A 15,896-nucleotide genomic window follows, 5' to 3' on the forward strand; every position below is an offset into this window, starting at 1 on the left:
AAAATCCAAGAGCTACTCCCTGTAAAAGGGTTCATTTTGTTATTATTCCTAACAAGAGGCACTACATGAGATATATTTACACCTTTCAAAATTGGAAGTAGCAGCTTGTGAGTAGCACTTGATGGCAGCATTATACCATCTCTGTCCCTCCCGAGCTCTTACAATAATGAGATACAGAATAACTCATCCTTGTACTCAATTTAAATCTAAATGTATTACCTTCTGCATAATAGGCAACATTTCTTGCGATACTTTATTCTAGTGGCTTAGTAAAAAGTCCAGACCATTCTGTAATCCACTCTACTGTAGAGGATCTATTCTGGTGTCTTTAACAGGAGTGAGCCTATACGGATTAAGCAATTATCGATATCGATTTGAAGCTGTAGTGAATGAACACGATTATAGTATGACTTGATGAGATCAAGAACCTTAAATGGATTTTCGAACCCTCTCTGTTGTTAAAAAGTTGATTTAGGTTTAAGTGTTGATGAAAAATAGCACCTGGATGTTTGTTTTTCAAAAGGAGGAAACACTTTATCAATTTCAGTTGTTTTTTTCTCACTTCTATTAGATACAACTGACCGTCTTTGGCAGGAATAGTATGATGGATTATTTGTATGAAGTATTAGAATCTGGAAGTGGATAATACAAGGAAAAGGTGCAGTTTTGGAGGGCTTTGTTTAAAGTATCAGTGACTCACTTGAACACATCTGCCCGCACTTTTGCAAACAAGCAACCTTTTACATTTGCTGTATGTCTGAAATGAACAGTGTTGAATTACCTGTCACCCATCATGTTCAGTGCATTCAAACAGTCCTCGAGAGCATTTCAGTAAACTGTTGAAAGACAGCACTGTTGCGATGAAGTTTACCTTCAGCCCCACCTGCCCTCTGTGCTTCCCAGTGTGAACAGAAATCATAACCTATAAATTCATTACACATTCTTTCTTTGCTCTATTTCTCTCGTCTTAATCTTGTTAACCCCCTCTGCCTCCCTTCTCTGTGACCATCCGTCTCTGGTAGCTTAAACGTATTCCCTCGATCGTCTCCTCTAATCAGGATTCTGCAGGGATCATTGCTCATCTCATTTCTTCACTCTGCAAATATTACATTCCCCCCCTCCACTCGGGCAGAAATCAATGTGTCTAAAGCAGGACAGATAACCTTGTGTTTGAAGTAGTAAGAGTGAGGGAGTGGGGCAGGGGAGTCGAGGGGGAGACACAGGTAGACGAGTGATATTGAAACCATTAAAGGATATTCAGATTCTTCCTCTAACGTAATGCTCCCTACTTCTCGACAGCGCGATTGAAAGTGCACCAGAGCAAAAAGCCTCCAAGAGACAAAGACAGTTTGAATGCACACAGAAACACTGGGTGTGTTTATTTTAAATCACATCATAGTATTGTTTTGGTTTGTTTGGGTCTTTGTCTGTAATGTGTGCGTGTTTCCCACAAGAACATATTTGTGTGTGTGTGTGTCACCTTGTATCCTTGGATGAGTCCATTCTGGGTCTCCAGGGGGGGTGTGTCCCAGGTCACTTCCAGGGTGGAGGGAGACACAGCGGAGACTTTGATAGACTGAGGAGCCACCGATGGAGCTGCAGGAGGCGAGGTGTTTAGTTAGACAGTTACTGTGTGTGTGTGTGTGTGTGTGTGTGTGTGTGTGTGTGTGTGTGTGTGTGTGTGTGTGTGTGTGTGTGTGTGTGTGTGTGTGTGTGTGTGTGTGCAGCTCAGTGTTAAAGTGGGTGGGAGGATATGTTCTACCCTTCCAATTAGACTGGGCCTAAGGCAGTAGCTTGTTACTCCACTGTACCGCACATATGCATGAACACTCAGCAGTGTTCACCTGAGGCTAGAGAAAAGGCCATATCACCCCATTTCATCACCCCCCTCCAGCCTTGTTCTGCTTCCCCCTTGCTTATCCTTACCTCTCGCTCATCTGCATGTGATATGTATGCCTTACACGCACACACTACACACACTTCTTGATTAGGAATGCAGTGTTTGTCTGATTGAGCGAGTGTGAGATTGTGAGGCAAATTGCAAAAAAACGTGTTGCTGTTACTATCATATCGTACAAATGTGTTTACCCAATCTGCCTTGTGTGTGTTTGCCTGCTGTAGTTGTGTATTTGTGTGTGTGTGTGATTGAGAGTAATTTATTTGCACTCTTGTCTGTGTAATAGATCCATGGCTAGACTCTCTGGTGAAGTTTAACAGGGGTTGGGCCATCGCTACAACAATAGATGACTTTGTGCAGCTCTTGACGACATTCAGATTTTTACAGATGTATGCGCAAGCACACTTTCACACACACACACACACATAGAAGCAATGCCATTCAAAGGGCAAAGAGAGGACGGCAGGAGGCGTGGATAGGACAAAGCAAGTAAGAATGAAGAAGAAGAAAGCGAGAGACAGGGCAAAGATTCAAGGTCTTCTAACTCGCTTCTTCCAGAGTCGGAAATATCACAGTCTTTAAAAGCCTATTGTGTGCTACGGATGAAATCCTTACAGCTACCGAGCTTGTTGTGAACACATCCATCAAAAACAACTGAGTAAATCTATCTGCTCATTAATACCATATGTTACGGTTTGAGGTCTGGAAAAACATGTACAGTAAACTGACCTTGAGATGGGGCTGATGTGTTTAACTACTACTTTCAAGGTCATGGATGTGCTTTCATGCTTAAAATATGATATACCAGTAAGGGCACCTTGAGTAAGGTTTTCTTTGTTCTTTGTTTTTCCCTCACTTCAAAATACTGCTTTTGGATCTATATGTGATGCTCATGTTATGGCAGGTTCTTTGTTATATTTGCTGTGTATGATGAAATTAGTTTGTATGTTGGAGAATAAAGTACATGTATGAAATGGGATGATAATAATAATAATAATTCATAATAATAATTGATATCCCACTGTAACTGTTGAGCAACAATTTAAAGATTTAGCTTAAAACGTAATGTTATTTTACCCACAATGCAACGTTTTTACAAAGCAGTTAATGCTGGGGAAAGAAGCAGCTAGACATTCAAGCTGTTCTTGCAAACCCTACATGTGTACATGTTCATAAGCATTAAGTGTAAATCACGTATACAAATAGTGACCTGTCTAACAGCCTCCTCCTGTTTCCACCTACCTGCCTCTCCGACAGACACCTCCACTGGGGTGGAGGGGGGGCTCTCTCCGATGATGTTGTAGCTCGTCATAACAATCTGGTAGCGTTTGAACTTCTTCAGTTCTGCAAAGAAATTAAAATACTTACATTTACGTGTAACATGTATGCAAAGTGAAAATGTTAGTTGTTTTGGCTACTTCTTATAATAGAAGCTGGTTGCTTATTATAAAGTTACTAAAACCAAGTCTTAAAAAAATAAATATCCCAGAAGCTTTTCTTCCCAGTTCCATTTTTAATTACTTACGTGTCAACTCAAACTCTGTTAGCGTGGCACTGCTGACTGTCTTGAAGGTGCTCTTGGCTTTAGGGAGACAAAGATGGAGGGGGACATCAGTACATTTTAAAATGACAACGGCAATTAAATAAAGTGATTGTGTTTAAGAGGGGAGTGTTAAAAAGGACGTTTTAACAGCCCCTATCGTTTTTTCAATATTAAGACTACCTAGCAGTATACGGCAGCACAAGAACATTGCAGTTCTCGTTATAAAATGTGTTTTTAAACAACTCTCCTGTTATCTCCACCAGAACAACCTTCTGGATCCGTACCAGTCTGGTTTCAAGGCAGGTCACTCCACAGAAACTGCTCTCATTGCTGTCTCTGAGGAACTGCACAATGCTAAAGCAGCCTCCCTCTCCTCTGTCATCATCCTTTTGGACCTGTCTGCTGCATTCGACACGGTGAACCATCAGATCCTCCTTCACACTCTCCAAGAACTTGGAGTTTCAGGCTCTGCACTTTCCCTCCTCACCTCATACCTCAAAGACCGTACCTACAGGGTAACTTGGAGAGGGTCCGAGTCCGACCCTTGTCAATTAACTACAGGGGTCCCTCAGGGCTCTGTTCTTGGTCCCCTCCTCTTCTCCCTGTACACAAACTCGCTCGGATCTGTCATTAGCCCGCATGGTTTTTCATACCACTGCTACGCTGACGACACCCAATTAATTCTGTCCTTTCCCCGCTCAGAGACCCAGGTCGTCGCACGCATCTCTGCTTGTCTAGCTGACATCTCTCAGTGGATGTCTGCTCATCACCTCAAGCTCAACCTTGACAAGACTGAACTGCTTTTCCTTCCGGGAAAAGATTGTCCCACTCTTGACCTGACAATCAACATCGGCACCTCTGTTGTTTCCCCGACCCAGACTGCAAGGAATCTGGGTGTGATCCTAGATAACAACCTGTCTTGCACTGCAAACATCGCTGCTACAACCCGTTGCTGCAGATTCACGCTTTACAACATCAGGAAGATACGTCCCCAGCTGATCCAGAAAACAACGCAGGTTCTGGTCCAGGCTCTCGTCATCTCACGCCTAGACTACTGCAACTGCCTCCTGGCTGGTCTACCTGCATGTGCCATCCGACCTCTGCAGCTCATTCAGAATGCAGCGGCTCGTCTGGTCTTCAACCTTCCTAAATTCTCCCACACCACGCCGCTCCTCCGCTCCCTTCACTGGCTTCTGGACAAGACACTGGTACTTGCATACCATGCTGCGAATGGATCTGGCCCTTCCTACATCCAGGACATGGTTAAACTGTACACCCCAGCACGTGCACTACGCTCTGCATCAGCCAAACGACTCGCTGCACCCTGGAATGAGCTCCCCATTGAAATCAGGACAGCAGAAGGCCTGCACATCTTCCAGCGCAGACTGAAAACTCATCTCTTTCGACTCCACTTCGAGCGATATAATTACTAACAAAGAACTGCTAACAGAGCACTTATATACTAATAAAGGACTGGCTTATCTGTAGCCAGTTGAGTAGCACTTGAAATATTTGGCTCTATGAAACCTGATGTACAGTACTTGTATGATTCTGTTTTCTTGAAGGTTGTGTCTTCCTGTTCGAATGCACTTATTGTAAGTCGCTTTGGATAAAAGCGTCAGCTAAATTCAATGTAATGTAATCAGTTATACAGCCCACGGTAGCTCTTAATGTGGCTATAGACATGTTTTTTTGTATAAAGGATCACCATGAAGCAAGTGTTGACCGCACAAAATAATGGCTACAGATAATGAAACCATCAGCATTTAGATTAGTTCTTTTAAGCCCGGCAGTCATTGTGCAATTATATATGCCGCTGGTACGGGGAAATTAAAACTAAAATATTGGCACAAAGCCATGGAAACAAAATGCAGTGTGTCCTGGCAATGTTTGCCAACAGCGATTCACATTAAAAGAACAGTATCTAGCAATAGTTTCAATAATAGCTAAAAGTGGCAGAATTACATATATGTATACTTGTCACAACAAAGGAGAAACTGAGGAGAGGGTAAACTTATGCTGTTGGCTAAGTGGACCTTTTTTCCCCCTCAAACTCCGTAGCTGTTTCCCCCTTCAACATTCACTTCTTAAAGTCCCAAATCATACCACTTGGAAAGGCTACAGGGATAAAAACATGTCTATTGCCACTTTTACAAGCTGGCTAGATAGCAAGCATCTGATTGAATCTCAATTTTAGCTAGACATTTGAATTACCTACTTCTGTGTGCTACAGTATAAAGAAAGAATACATAAATAATGCTGTGCATTTCAAGTTTTAAAAATGACACTTTCATCACTGTTAACAAAGTAGCAAAGTGCTGAAAAGAAAAGCGTGACAGACATAGCAACACTAACTAAGTGGGAGTGGGGCTAAGCAAACAGATGCTACCCGTACTACTCACTTGTAATGAGGGCACTTGTGGTGTTGTTTTTTGTTGCCTGGACTTCTGCTTCAACGAAAGTTGAAACGTTTACTTGGAGCTCTCTGTAATACAGCCGGTATCCAGTCAACACCCCGTTAATACTGGTGTCATTGGGTTTCTGAAAAACATGCAAACAAGCACACACGAGCACATGGAAGACAGTTCAGTTCACTATCAAAGAAGGAGTTCTGTACTTTGATCATTTTCATTGTCTTTGTGTAGCGGGTGACTGACAGGACGCTGGCAGGCTGGCAGAGCAGTATTCTATCAGCAGAGTCCACTTTAAAGCGCTGCTGGATTGCTCTGGCTATAACCCCACAGACAAAGTGATGCTTCAGTGGGTTTGGCACTCTTGTAAAGGATGATGAAATTGCTGGTGACTTTGTTTTTCATCGCATCCTTCTGCTTTGACACAAGGCTAAAAGGAGTGAGAGAAGACACTTCCAAGCAGAAGAGGAAGAGTGATAAGTAGTAAAGTAGCCAGGCTGTATTTACTGTCGCTTCACCAGTCAAAGTTGCTCTTAAACCACCTGCATTTTTCCAAAACTCCCCTTTCTCTCATTTTCCTCTGTTGTTGGACATGGCTGATGTTTGCTTCTCTTGCTCTCTAACATCTCTCCTGCTGGTATAACCTCATTAAGAGCTTGACATTTTCTCTCCCGCTGCCAGAACAATCTGTCTCTCCCTCTTGACATCCCCCCCAATCTCTCTATGCTGCCCTCTGACCTTTCCTTTTCAATAAATAATCATAATTGCATCCATATGCAACATGTACAAACACAGTAACTCTGCAGGGGTCTTCTTCTTCTTCAAATAGGTGATTAACCTCCACGAAGTTTGGTTGTGTAGGTCTGTCTGTATATAATGTTTGTGTTGCTCAAGCATAATAGAAATTCTGAAAATACCTTCCACTGCACCATGACTGAGGTAGTTGTTGTTGGTTTCACTGCAAGGATCACTGGAGGCTCCTCAGGGACTGGAAAGGAAAACATAACAAAGGGAGTGAGGAAGAAAAGACGAGGCAGACAAACTGTCCATCCTAATATAGTCCTTTTTATTTATGTTTTAAAATACACTTTGTCATGTCTTCTTTCTCCCCCCCCCCCCATCAGTGTTCCCAGTCACTCACCATCCTGCAGAGTTGTAACAGCCTCCGTCTCTTTGCTGAGGACACTGTCTCCTACATCGTTGGTGGCCAGCATCCGAAACTTGTATGATGTAAAGGGTTTCAGCCTGCCGACACAAACAGCAGATACATATGTAGAGATTAGAGGCGTAACACTGATAAGTATTACCTTTGTTCACATTGGTTTCAGCTTTACATCTCTCTCGTCTTCATAAATATCTTCCTATTTTGTTTTGTTAGAACAAGAAGTCTCGTCACCCTAGGAATGTTTTCATTCTTTCATCTAAAAATGAAATTTTAATTTCAAATATATCTTTGGACAGATTCTAAATTGATGAATTGGTTTCTTTAAATTAAAAGGCTACTAGGTTTTTTGCTCCATGATCCTCATGCAACATTTACAATAGGTTTATCAATGTGAATCTATTGGTAAACCAATTGATGCATGCATTGCATTACTTTAATTTAGTCATAGTCTATAGGCTTTTATAAGTGTGTGCAAAACTATAGCATGTAGACCAGTGAACTCACCACTCCATGTGAGTATCAGTGTATACATGCTAACATGTAAGTATATCTGTAAGACCTTGAAACACATAACATGTTGGTAAAGGCTTCTGTTGCATTGGTTGCATCAGCTTATGGTTTTCTTCTTCTCTTATCACAAACACAAAGGCACATACAATGCAAGAAACAAACAATACAATGACCCGCTCATCAAAGCATGGCTCTACAGCACCACAAGTGTCAAATAACTCCACTAGGTATCATTAACACTTTTAACACATTTTTTCCAAAACCATCTTCCCCCACTCTCGCAAACATATTTCTGCTCTTTCTGTGGCCTTTGAAGAGGTCTTGTATAATAATTATCTTACACCTTTGCTAATTGTCTTCCCTGCCAAAGTATTTCTGCTGCCATACTGTACAACCACAACATCGTATCTGCATTTGTCCTCTGTGCAAGGTGAATGCATTAATAAGCACAGAATAACAATATACATCAGTCATTTTGAAAACACTTGACTCTAGAGCCACTTACAATCAGCTGAAGGGACAGGCACCCGTTGTTAGGAGCCAGCTGAGCAAGAGTTCTGTGCCTTATAGCATGCTAATAGTTTAAATCCTCCCTCTTCTGCTCACCGTGGGAATCTGATTAAAAATTTAAAAAGGACAGGCGGTGGCAAATAGGTAATTTGTCTTACCTATTTGTGAGTCCAACCTCATTAGAAATACGAGTTAACAGGATCATTTGAATCATTTGTTAAGGCAGTAACAACAATTGTTACAAAGGATTCAATGTAACACCCTCCCCTGTGCTTTGCCACTGCTCACACATCTACCTACAAGGTCCTGGACCTTATTGTCACGGGCCTCAGGGACTTCAGAGGACCAGTGAGAAATTCAGCAGGCGACTGGAGAACTCCTCAAGTGTCCTCTTGTATAATAATGAGCACCAATAAGGGACACGAAAAAACCCTGTGGGGTTGTGGGTATCGTAGGAATAACACATCAAAAGCACCAAGCTCAAAGAGGGTGGGGCACCAACAGCACTGGGACAACTTTAAGGACAGTGAGTGTGTGTGTGTGTGCCGTACATGTGTGTGTACATGTTCGCACCAGCCTGGGGGGACTTCAATGTTTTGGTTCCAAAGATGTCTCATTGGAAAACAACAATTAAGGGATGGATAACAAGTAAGTGTGAGTGTGAGTGTATTGAAAAGTAAGCTAATTCCTCCATCCGGCGCTGTAATTAGAGCATTCAGAGTTAGAATGAGCCTGAAATGCATCAAAACAACAGCAGCAGCAGCAGCAGCAGCATGGCAGAGAGACTCTCCCTGAGGCAGGCTGAAACAGGCTGGTGCAGACACACAGAGAGCGCTCTTTAGCATCTCAAACAGCTCTGTGATAGCTGATGAAGAAGGAGCGCACACCAACAGTCACACACACCAACAGTCACACACACCATCCAAAGTAAAGCCTCATCATAGTTCTGCTACTTAGGCTTTCAGGGAAGTTGGAGCAGCCATCGAGTCTGACCGCCATCACCTGCTGCCTTAATGACAGCCTCACCAAGAGGGGGAGGATGGAGGGATGGAGAGAGAGGGAAGGAAAAGGAAGACATGGAGCCCTCTCTTGCTGCGGATTAGTGCATGTGAAGGAAGGAACAAATACACGACTTATGGTTTTTGAAAGCACTAGCTGTTGACGGATGGAGGCCCGAAGGGAGGTGGTGACAACAAGAGGGATGACACATGAAAAGGTAAAAAACGTTTTTCGAGAATGCCTATTGGACAAATGGCACACAGAAACTTGAAATCACGAAAGGAGAGAAAAAGACAAAGTGCACTCCCGCTGTTGCTCTGTGATTAGGTGACTGAGATCCTCCACGTTTCTGCAGTGATTATGATTACCCTGCTCTCCCTGGTGGGGTTTTTTCTTCTCTGTGTTGCGTTTTTCTCGCTCTAAAAACCTTTTTGGTACTACATGTTCCAAATAAAACTTTTTCTTACTGTGTTCTAATTCTCTGTTCTCTGCGTTGAGTATTCACAGCCCCCCTCGTCCTCAGTCCACTCCTCTTCTCTCCCAGGGGATGCATAAACATTACAAGATTTTTTAAAGACTGCTTTAACTAATTCAAGTCTAGCATGTAATGCCAAACAAAATCTCCATGCTGTGTAAGGAAAGCACAAACAGTAATGTTGAGTTTTTATTCATGTTTTCTCCAAGGATGCTTGAGATGGCCTAATTGACTATTAGATAGCCCCAACCTTCACTAGATACTGTTTCTATGCCTGTCAAGCTTTCCGTTCCTGCACAGCACATTAAGCATTTCATCAGTTTACGGTGGAAGCTTTAGCGATTGTAATGCTTTGTAATTTTTGAAACAACGGATTTCTAATTTTAAGCAAACAGTCAAATGTATTGGCTTCATCTTGCTGTAGTGTGTGGATTACTTTAAAAGCAAAAACACAATTTAATCTTTTCCTTTTGATTTCCTGCTTTTTATTCCTGTTAGAAAACACAAAAAAAGTAATCACCCTCCATCTCTTTCTATATTGGGTATACACATCATCTGAAGCTTTACCTGCCTGCTGCACATCATGTAGTTACGGTTAGATGCCACACAAGCAGATACGTGTGTGTGTGTGTGTGTGTGTGTGACTTCACATATGTGCACATGTGTACCTGTCAGCGGTCCAGGTGGTCCCGTTGTGCGGGATGTCAGCAGTGTGTGCGTTCCAGTCCCCGTTGGGCAGCTCTTTGGCCTGCAGGGTGAAGTACCTCAGCGGGGAGGAACCTGAGCTTCCTGTTACCCAGTGGAGGCGCACATGACGAGATTCAACCCCTTCCTGAGGAACAGACAACTTCCTGGGCGGCTGGGGACGCTCTGTGAATGTGGTGAGATAAAAAGAGGGGGAAAGAGGCAGAGGAGAGAGGGGAAGAAAGAGGGAAGGTGAAACCAGGATAAGAGAGGGGGAGTTGAAAAGAAAGCAGGAAAGGGAAAAAGATCAACACATTTACATTTCTAGGGCAATTTTATTTTAAGTATTCATTCATACATAAAATCATGTAATTTAGGAATGTTACATGGAGTGGCTGTGCTCCCACTGCGTACACCCATCGTGTGTGAGTTTTTGCACATCAAGGACAGAGGGATATTGTGTAGTTTTAGATATATAGTTGGATCACAAAGTAAAAGACAGAACACTGCAAGTCAAGAAGGTGCTGGATGCATAAAGATAGAAAATGAAAAAAGGTCGAAACATCTACAACACACTTATCCCTATACAAATGTGTTCCAGACAGAGGTAAGTAATAAGAACACGCCTCCAGAACAGTGTGTGTCTGTGAGAGAGCAAAGCTTCTCCTTACGGTACAAATGTGTCTTTAACAAAAGGCCACACATTGAGAAGTGGAACCATGATTAGACTTGTACACTCTACTGTTAGTTAGTTTCAATTTAAGCCGTACTTTAGATGGAATTATATGAATTGCTACCTTTAATGATCTTTCCTTTTATCTTCTCTCCTGTCTTAGTTATACAGGGAAACGTTTTATGTTTGAAGTCTTTGTAATACACATTCACACATGTAAACAGTCAATTAGAGACCCAGCTTTCAATACTCATGGCTCAGAAATAACGTAAAAAAAGTATAAATATCATATACACTAAGAAATCAGCTGTAGGGCCTAACTGCAGCGGCCGAGATCAGAATCCCAGCTGCCGCACTTTGCTGCATGTCGTCCCCTCTCTCACCCCCTCCTGTCTATCTGCGGCTACTAGGTCCAAAATCATATTCTTTTTTTAAATGAGGTGAAACCTGGTTACTTAAATGGATGTAAATGAGTGCCCTTTATAGAAACATCTGCAATATGCTTCTCTTCTCATTAATTAATTTCCTTTAATTTGCCCCCTATCTGTAACTATGCACGATGAAACAAATTGTCCCCTGACTATATTGAGGCGAACATGGACCATATGCTGCCAATACCTTGTAACACAGGACAAGGGCAGCCAACATTTACACTGGCTTGACTGTTGCAATACTTACATGTATTTAAATGAAACAAGACATCTAACCACGGCAACATCAAAGAAACTATTTCTCAACAGACTGCCAGTGTGTGTTCCTATTTGTCAGTCTTGCTATTCAATTAGAAGATAAAAGATGAATCTGGGAGTCAGTATCTTTGTACAACTGTGTACAACACACACACACGCACACGCACACACGCACGCACACACACACACACACACACACACACACACACACACACACACACACACACACACACACACACACACACACACACACACACACACACACACACACACACACACACACACACACACACACACACACACACACACACACACACACACACACACACACACACACACACGTGTGGTTGAGCAGCATTACTGTTTAATTTCAGGGGCATCAGATTATCGATTAAGTCTGCAAAATTAAAGCATTATCGATTCTCTCTGAAGTTGAATTAATCTGCATTTATATTCTTAAACACATGCACAAGCACAGTGACACCCACACCCACCCACCCACACCCACACACACCCACACACACACACACACACACACACACACACACACACACACACACACACACACACACACACACACACACACACACACACACACACACACACACACACACACACACACACACACACACACACACACACACACACACACACACACACACACACACACACACACACACACACACACACACACACACACACACACACAGGCTTCCTCCATTCATCCTTATCATTATCACAAGCAATTTAAGTCGAATCTGTTTGACTCCCTTCTTCCCTTGTGCCCTTATTCCTCAGTCCTTTTAAGATCGACTTTTCCCTTCCTCTTTTGTTTTCCATGTTTCCATGTCGGCTTCTCTTGTTCCGCTCTACAGTTAAGATCATGTTCTGATAATACACTCATAATTGTCAGAACACGTGCTGCCTTTTCAGAATGTATTCTGCCATACAAGATAGAGGAGAGGAGAAGAACAGAAGGGCACATGAAGAAGAAAAGCTTCTGGTGCTAAAGGATATCAAATAGTGTATATGTTTGTCAGGGGATGGATGCTGCTTAATATGCTGCTGTATGATGTCCATTACCGTATCAGTTATCCTCTCTTGGAGACACACACCAGTCACCAGCATAGATAAACCTCTCTTGTGAGAATTGTTTTCATTCATGCACATGCACACAGCCTCACACACGTACACAGCCACACGCACACTCCAAAAGCCAATTTTCTTTTTCTGGGGATTAAGTTGGTCTCTTCTGCATCATCAGAAAGAAATCTCTATTAGGCTATTCTGTCCATCTCACCGTGAGAATGGGCCATTATGTTACTGAAGTGGAACAGGGATCCACTCAATTCAATTCTTAAGAAAGAAACCCTGATAATGATGCTGCAGATGCTATGATATCTGATCCAATTAAAAAACTCTACACACACTGATAGCTCTGAATAGAATATCTGACATCATGATTCTAGGTTTTCAGAAAAATTCAAAGTCACATTTTTGTATAAGGACTTTTGTAGCATTTCGCTGCTTTACTAGACAGCGGTGCCGGCTGATAGAGAAAATTGGAGAAAGAGTTCAGGGATGACATAAATCAAAGTGGGAGCCGCGTTCAAACCAAAGCTCTTCATGCGTTGGCCCACAGAGACACCAGAAGTGTATGATTTTTTTTTTAAAGTGATATTTCACTTCGCTGGAATAGTTCTCTGTCAAACTTTAAAACCACCCGACACTTAAACCATTCTTCCTTGTATCTTCATCAACTGACTTCACTATCACCGGCACACAGAATGTAATCATAATGCAAATGTGTTTTTAAAATGAATTGTAAGACACATAACATTATAAGACATATTAACAAAATAAACTCAACTCCGGTTTCTCTCAGGGCGAGACACGGCCGGCAAAAACTATAGGTTACTTACGTAACCCCAGTCTCAGAGTAACATGAAGTGAGATGTCTCACTATGGGATGCCCCTCATCGCGGAGCAAACAGAAGCATCAATCTCATTACGCCAATCCTGATTGGCTGGTGATCTTGACGTCAACGTCAGGGGAAATCACCCCCTATAAGTAGCCTGCGCCACGACGCATGCGTTATTCAAAATAAGCGGCTCTTCTCGCTTCACCATAGCAAGGAGGGCCGTCTGGTGAGACATCTCACTTCATGTTACTCTGAGGACTGGGGTTACGTAAGTAACCTATAGTTCTCATTCATAACACTCCGTTCGATGTCTCATTATGGGATATTGTAGCTCCCGTATTGCCAGACGAGCTTATCTCGAAGATCACCGATCAACCAGAATTTAACAGGTGGAGTCCCGACTCAACAAGGTGCCCAGCACTGCTCGGGCCACGCTTGGAGCGGAGACGTCTAGCCTGTAAAAGCGGACAAAAGTGAGCGGCGAAGACCAGCTTGCCGCTGCACAGATGTCTTGGATACACCCTTGAACAAAGCCCAGGACGTAGCCAGGCCCCGAGTCGAGTGAGCCCGCAGACCCGAAGGTGCTTGCAGATTCTGACTCGTATAGGCCAAAGCAATCGCCTCCACGATCCAGTGGGAGAGCCGTTGCTTAGTAACAGGCTTACCCTTGTGAGGGTTAGCCCAGGACACGAAGAGTTGGTCATTAAGACGAAGCTCTTTTGATCTGTCCATATATGTGTGTAAAGCCCGGACTGGACACAATAGATCCTGCTGCTGCTCCCCGGAGGAAACCAGCTGCGGAGGAAATGCCTCAATGTCAATTGGGGTACACGAACCAACCACCTTTGGTGTAAAGGCAGGGTTGGGTTTCAACAACACTCTCGTTTGCCCTGGGGCGAACTGAGTGCATGAGGGATGTACAGACAGTGCATGGATATCGCTGACCCGCTTGGCGGATGCCAGGGCCAGTAACAGCACTGTCTTGAGTGACAGATGTTTCATGTCAGCCCCTTCCAGGGGTTCAAATGGGGTCATTTTGAGCCCATTTAAAACCACTGCCAGGTCCCATAAGGGCACCAGCGACCTGGAGACAGGGAGGAGCCTGCGCGCTCCCTTCATAAAACGGCAGACCAAAGGATGTTGGCTAGCCGTCTTACCCTCAAAGCCCACATGGCATGCAGCAATAGCAGCCAGGTACACCTTGATCGTGGAGAAAGCTCTGTGTTTTTCGATCAAGTCCTGTAGGAATGATAAAATCACCCCGACAGGACATTGAAAAGAGATGTGTCCTTCTTGAAGGCACCACTCCTCAAACACCCTCCACTTACAGTCGCAAAGATACCTGGTGGAGGAAGCTCTCGCACTCTGAATAGTGTTTATCACCTTCTGAGGGAGTCCCACTGTATTCAGATTGTACCACTCACGGGTCAGGCCCATAGTGCCTCGCGCTCTGGGCGTGGGTAAAGGATCGCCCCCCCCCCCCCCCCCGCCTGAGACAATCTGTCCCTGCGTGGTGGGGGCTGCCATGGCTGCCCGCACAACAGCTGATATATCTCCGCCAGCCCGTACATTGCGGGCTAGGGCGGAAACATCAGAGTAAGTGTGTGGCGTTGCTCTTTCACTCTGGCCAGAGTTGGGGGTAACAGAGCCAGGGGTGGGAACATGTACAGAGGACCCGGAGGTCGATCGTGTACGAGTGCTTCCCCGCCTAACAGTGCGTTTAAATCGTGCATTAAAGAGAACAGCTGTCATTGAGCATTTTCTCCTTTTGCGAACAGACTTAACGCGGCTCCGCCGTAACGCACCCACAGCGGACTCCCGATCCTTGGATGAGGAGTCCAGTCTGCATAGAGTGGTGCACCTCTGGACAGTAATTCTGTCCCGAGGTGCATAACTCCCGGTACCTGTGTCGCTCTCAGAGAGAGGAGACGTCTGCCGCTCGTAATCTGACTCCGCTCGGTGGGCATTATAGATAAAACCCTTCTTTCTAGGAGAGAGAGAACCTCTCTCTCCAGAATATGGGTTGACTCTCTCTGGGTTTGTGAAAACAGATAAAGTATAACTGTTTTGAGAAGCCCAGGCAGATGTCGTGAGTATCTCCTGCTGTATGCTCCTTAGAGCCAGCTGAGATGTCACGCTTACGGCTCCGGCCGGCACTGCGCATGCGTGTGACGGTGGTGCCTTCACAGCTCCAGTCGGCACTGCACCTGCCGGTGGTGCCCTTACAGCTCTAGCCGGCACTGCACATGTGCGAGACGGTGGAGCCTTCACGACCCCAGCCGGCACTACGCATGTGCGTGGCGGTGGCTTCACGGACCCGTCAATAATCCGCCTCTTGAGAGATGCCGTAGCTGCTCTCAAAAGGGGAAGAATTGGCGGGCTGTCCTTTACAGCTCTAGCCGGCACTGTGCATGCGCG

General features: G+C 44.1%; 1 protein-coding gene across 2 annotated transcripts in view; it reads right to left on the bottom strand.

Moving 5' to 3' along the window:
* Window positions 1-15,896, bottom strand: part of sdk1b (sidekick cell adhesion molecule 1b) — a 281,269-nt gene that overhangs the window by 13,231 nt on the left and 252,142 nt on the right. For both annotated transcript variants that reach the window (XM_034084739.1, XM_034084730.1), the window contains 7 exons: window positions 10,179-10,380; window positions 6,993-7,096; window positions 6,769-6,839; window positions 5,843-5,981; window positions 3,423-3,479; window positions 3,140-3,241; window positions 1,481-1,596 (listed from right to left, as the gene is read on the bottom strand). In XM_034084739.1, coding sequence (XP_033940630.1) covers window positions 1,481-1,596; window positions 3,140-3,241; window positions 3,423-3,479; window positions 5,843-5,981; window positions 6,769-6,839; window positions 6,993-7,096; window positions 10,179-10,380 — 791 coding nt within the window. The remainder of the gene's footprint in view (window positions 1-1,480; window positions 1,597-3,139; window positions 3,242-3,422; window positions 3,480-5,842; window positions 5,982-6,768; window positions 6,840-6,992; window positions 7,097-10,178; window positions 10,381-15,896) is intronic.

The sequence above is a fragment of the Pseudochaenichthys georgianus genome, chromosome 1, assembly GCF_902827115.2.
Source record: "Pseudochaenichthys georgianus chromosome 1, fPseGeo1.2, whole genome shotgun sequence".
Taxonomy (NCBI): Eukaryota; Metazoa; Chordata; class Actinopteri; order Perciformes; family Channichthyidae; genus Pseudochaenichthys; species Pseudochaenichthys georgianus.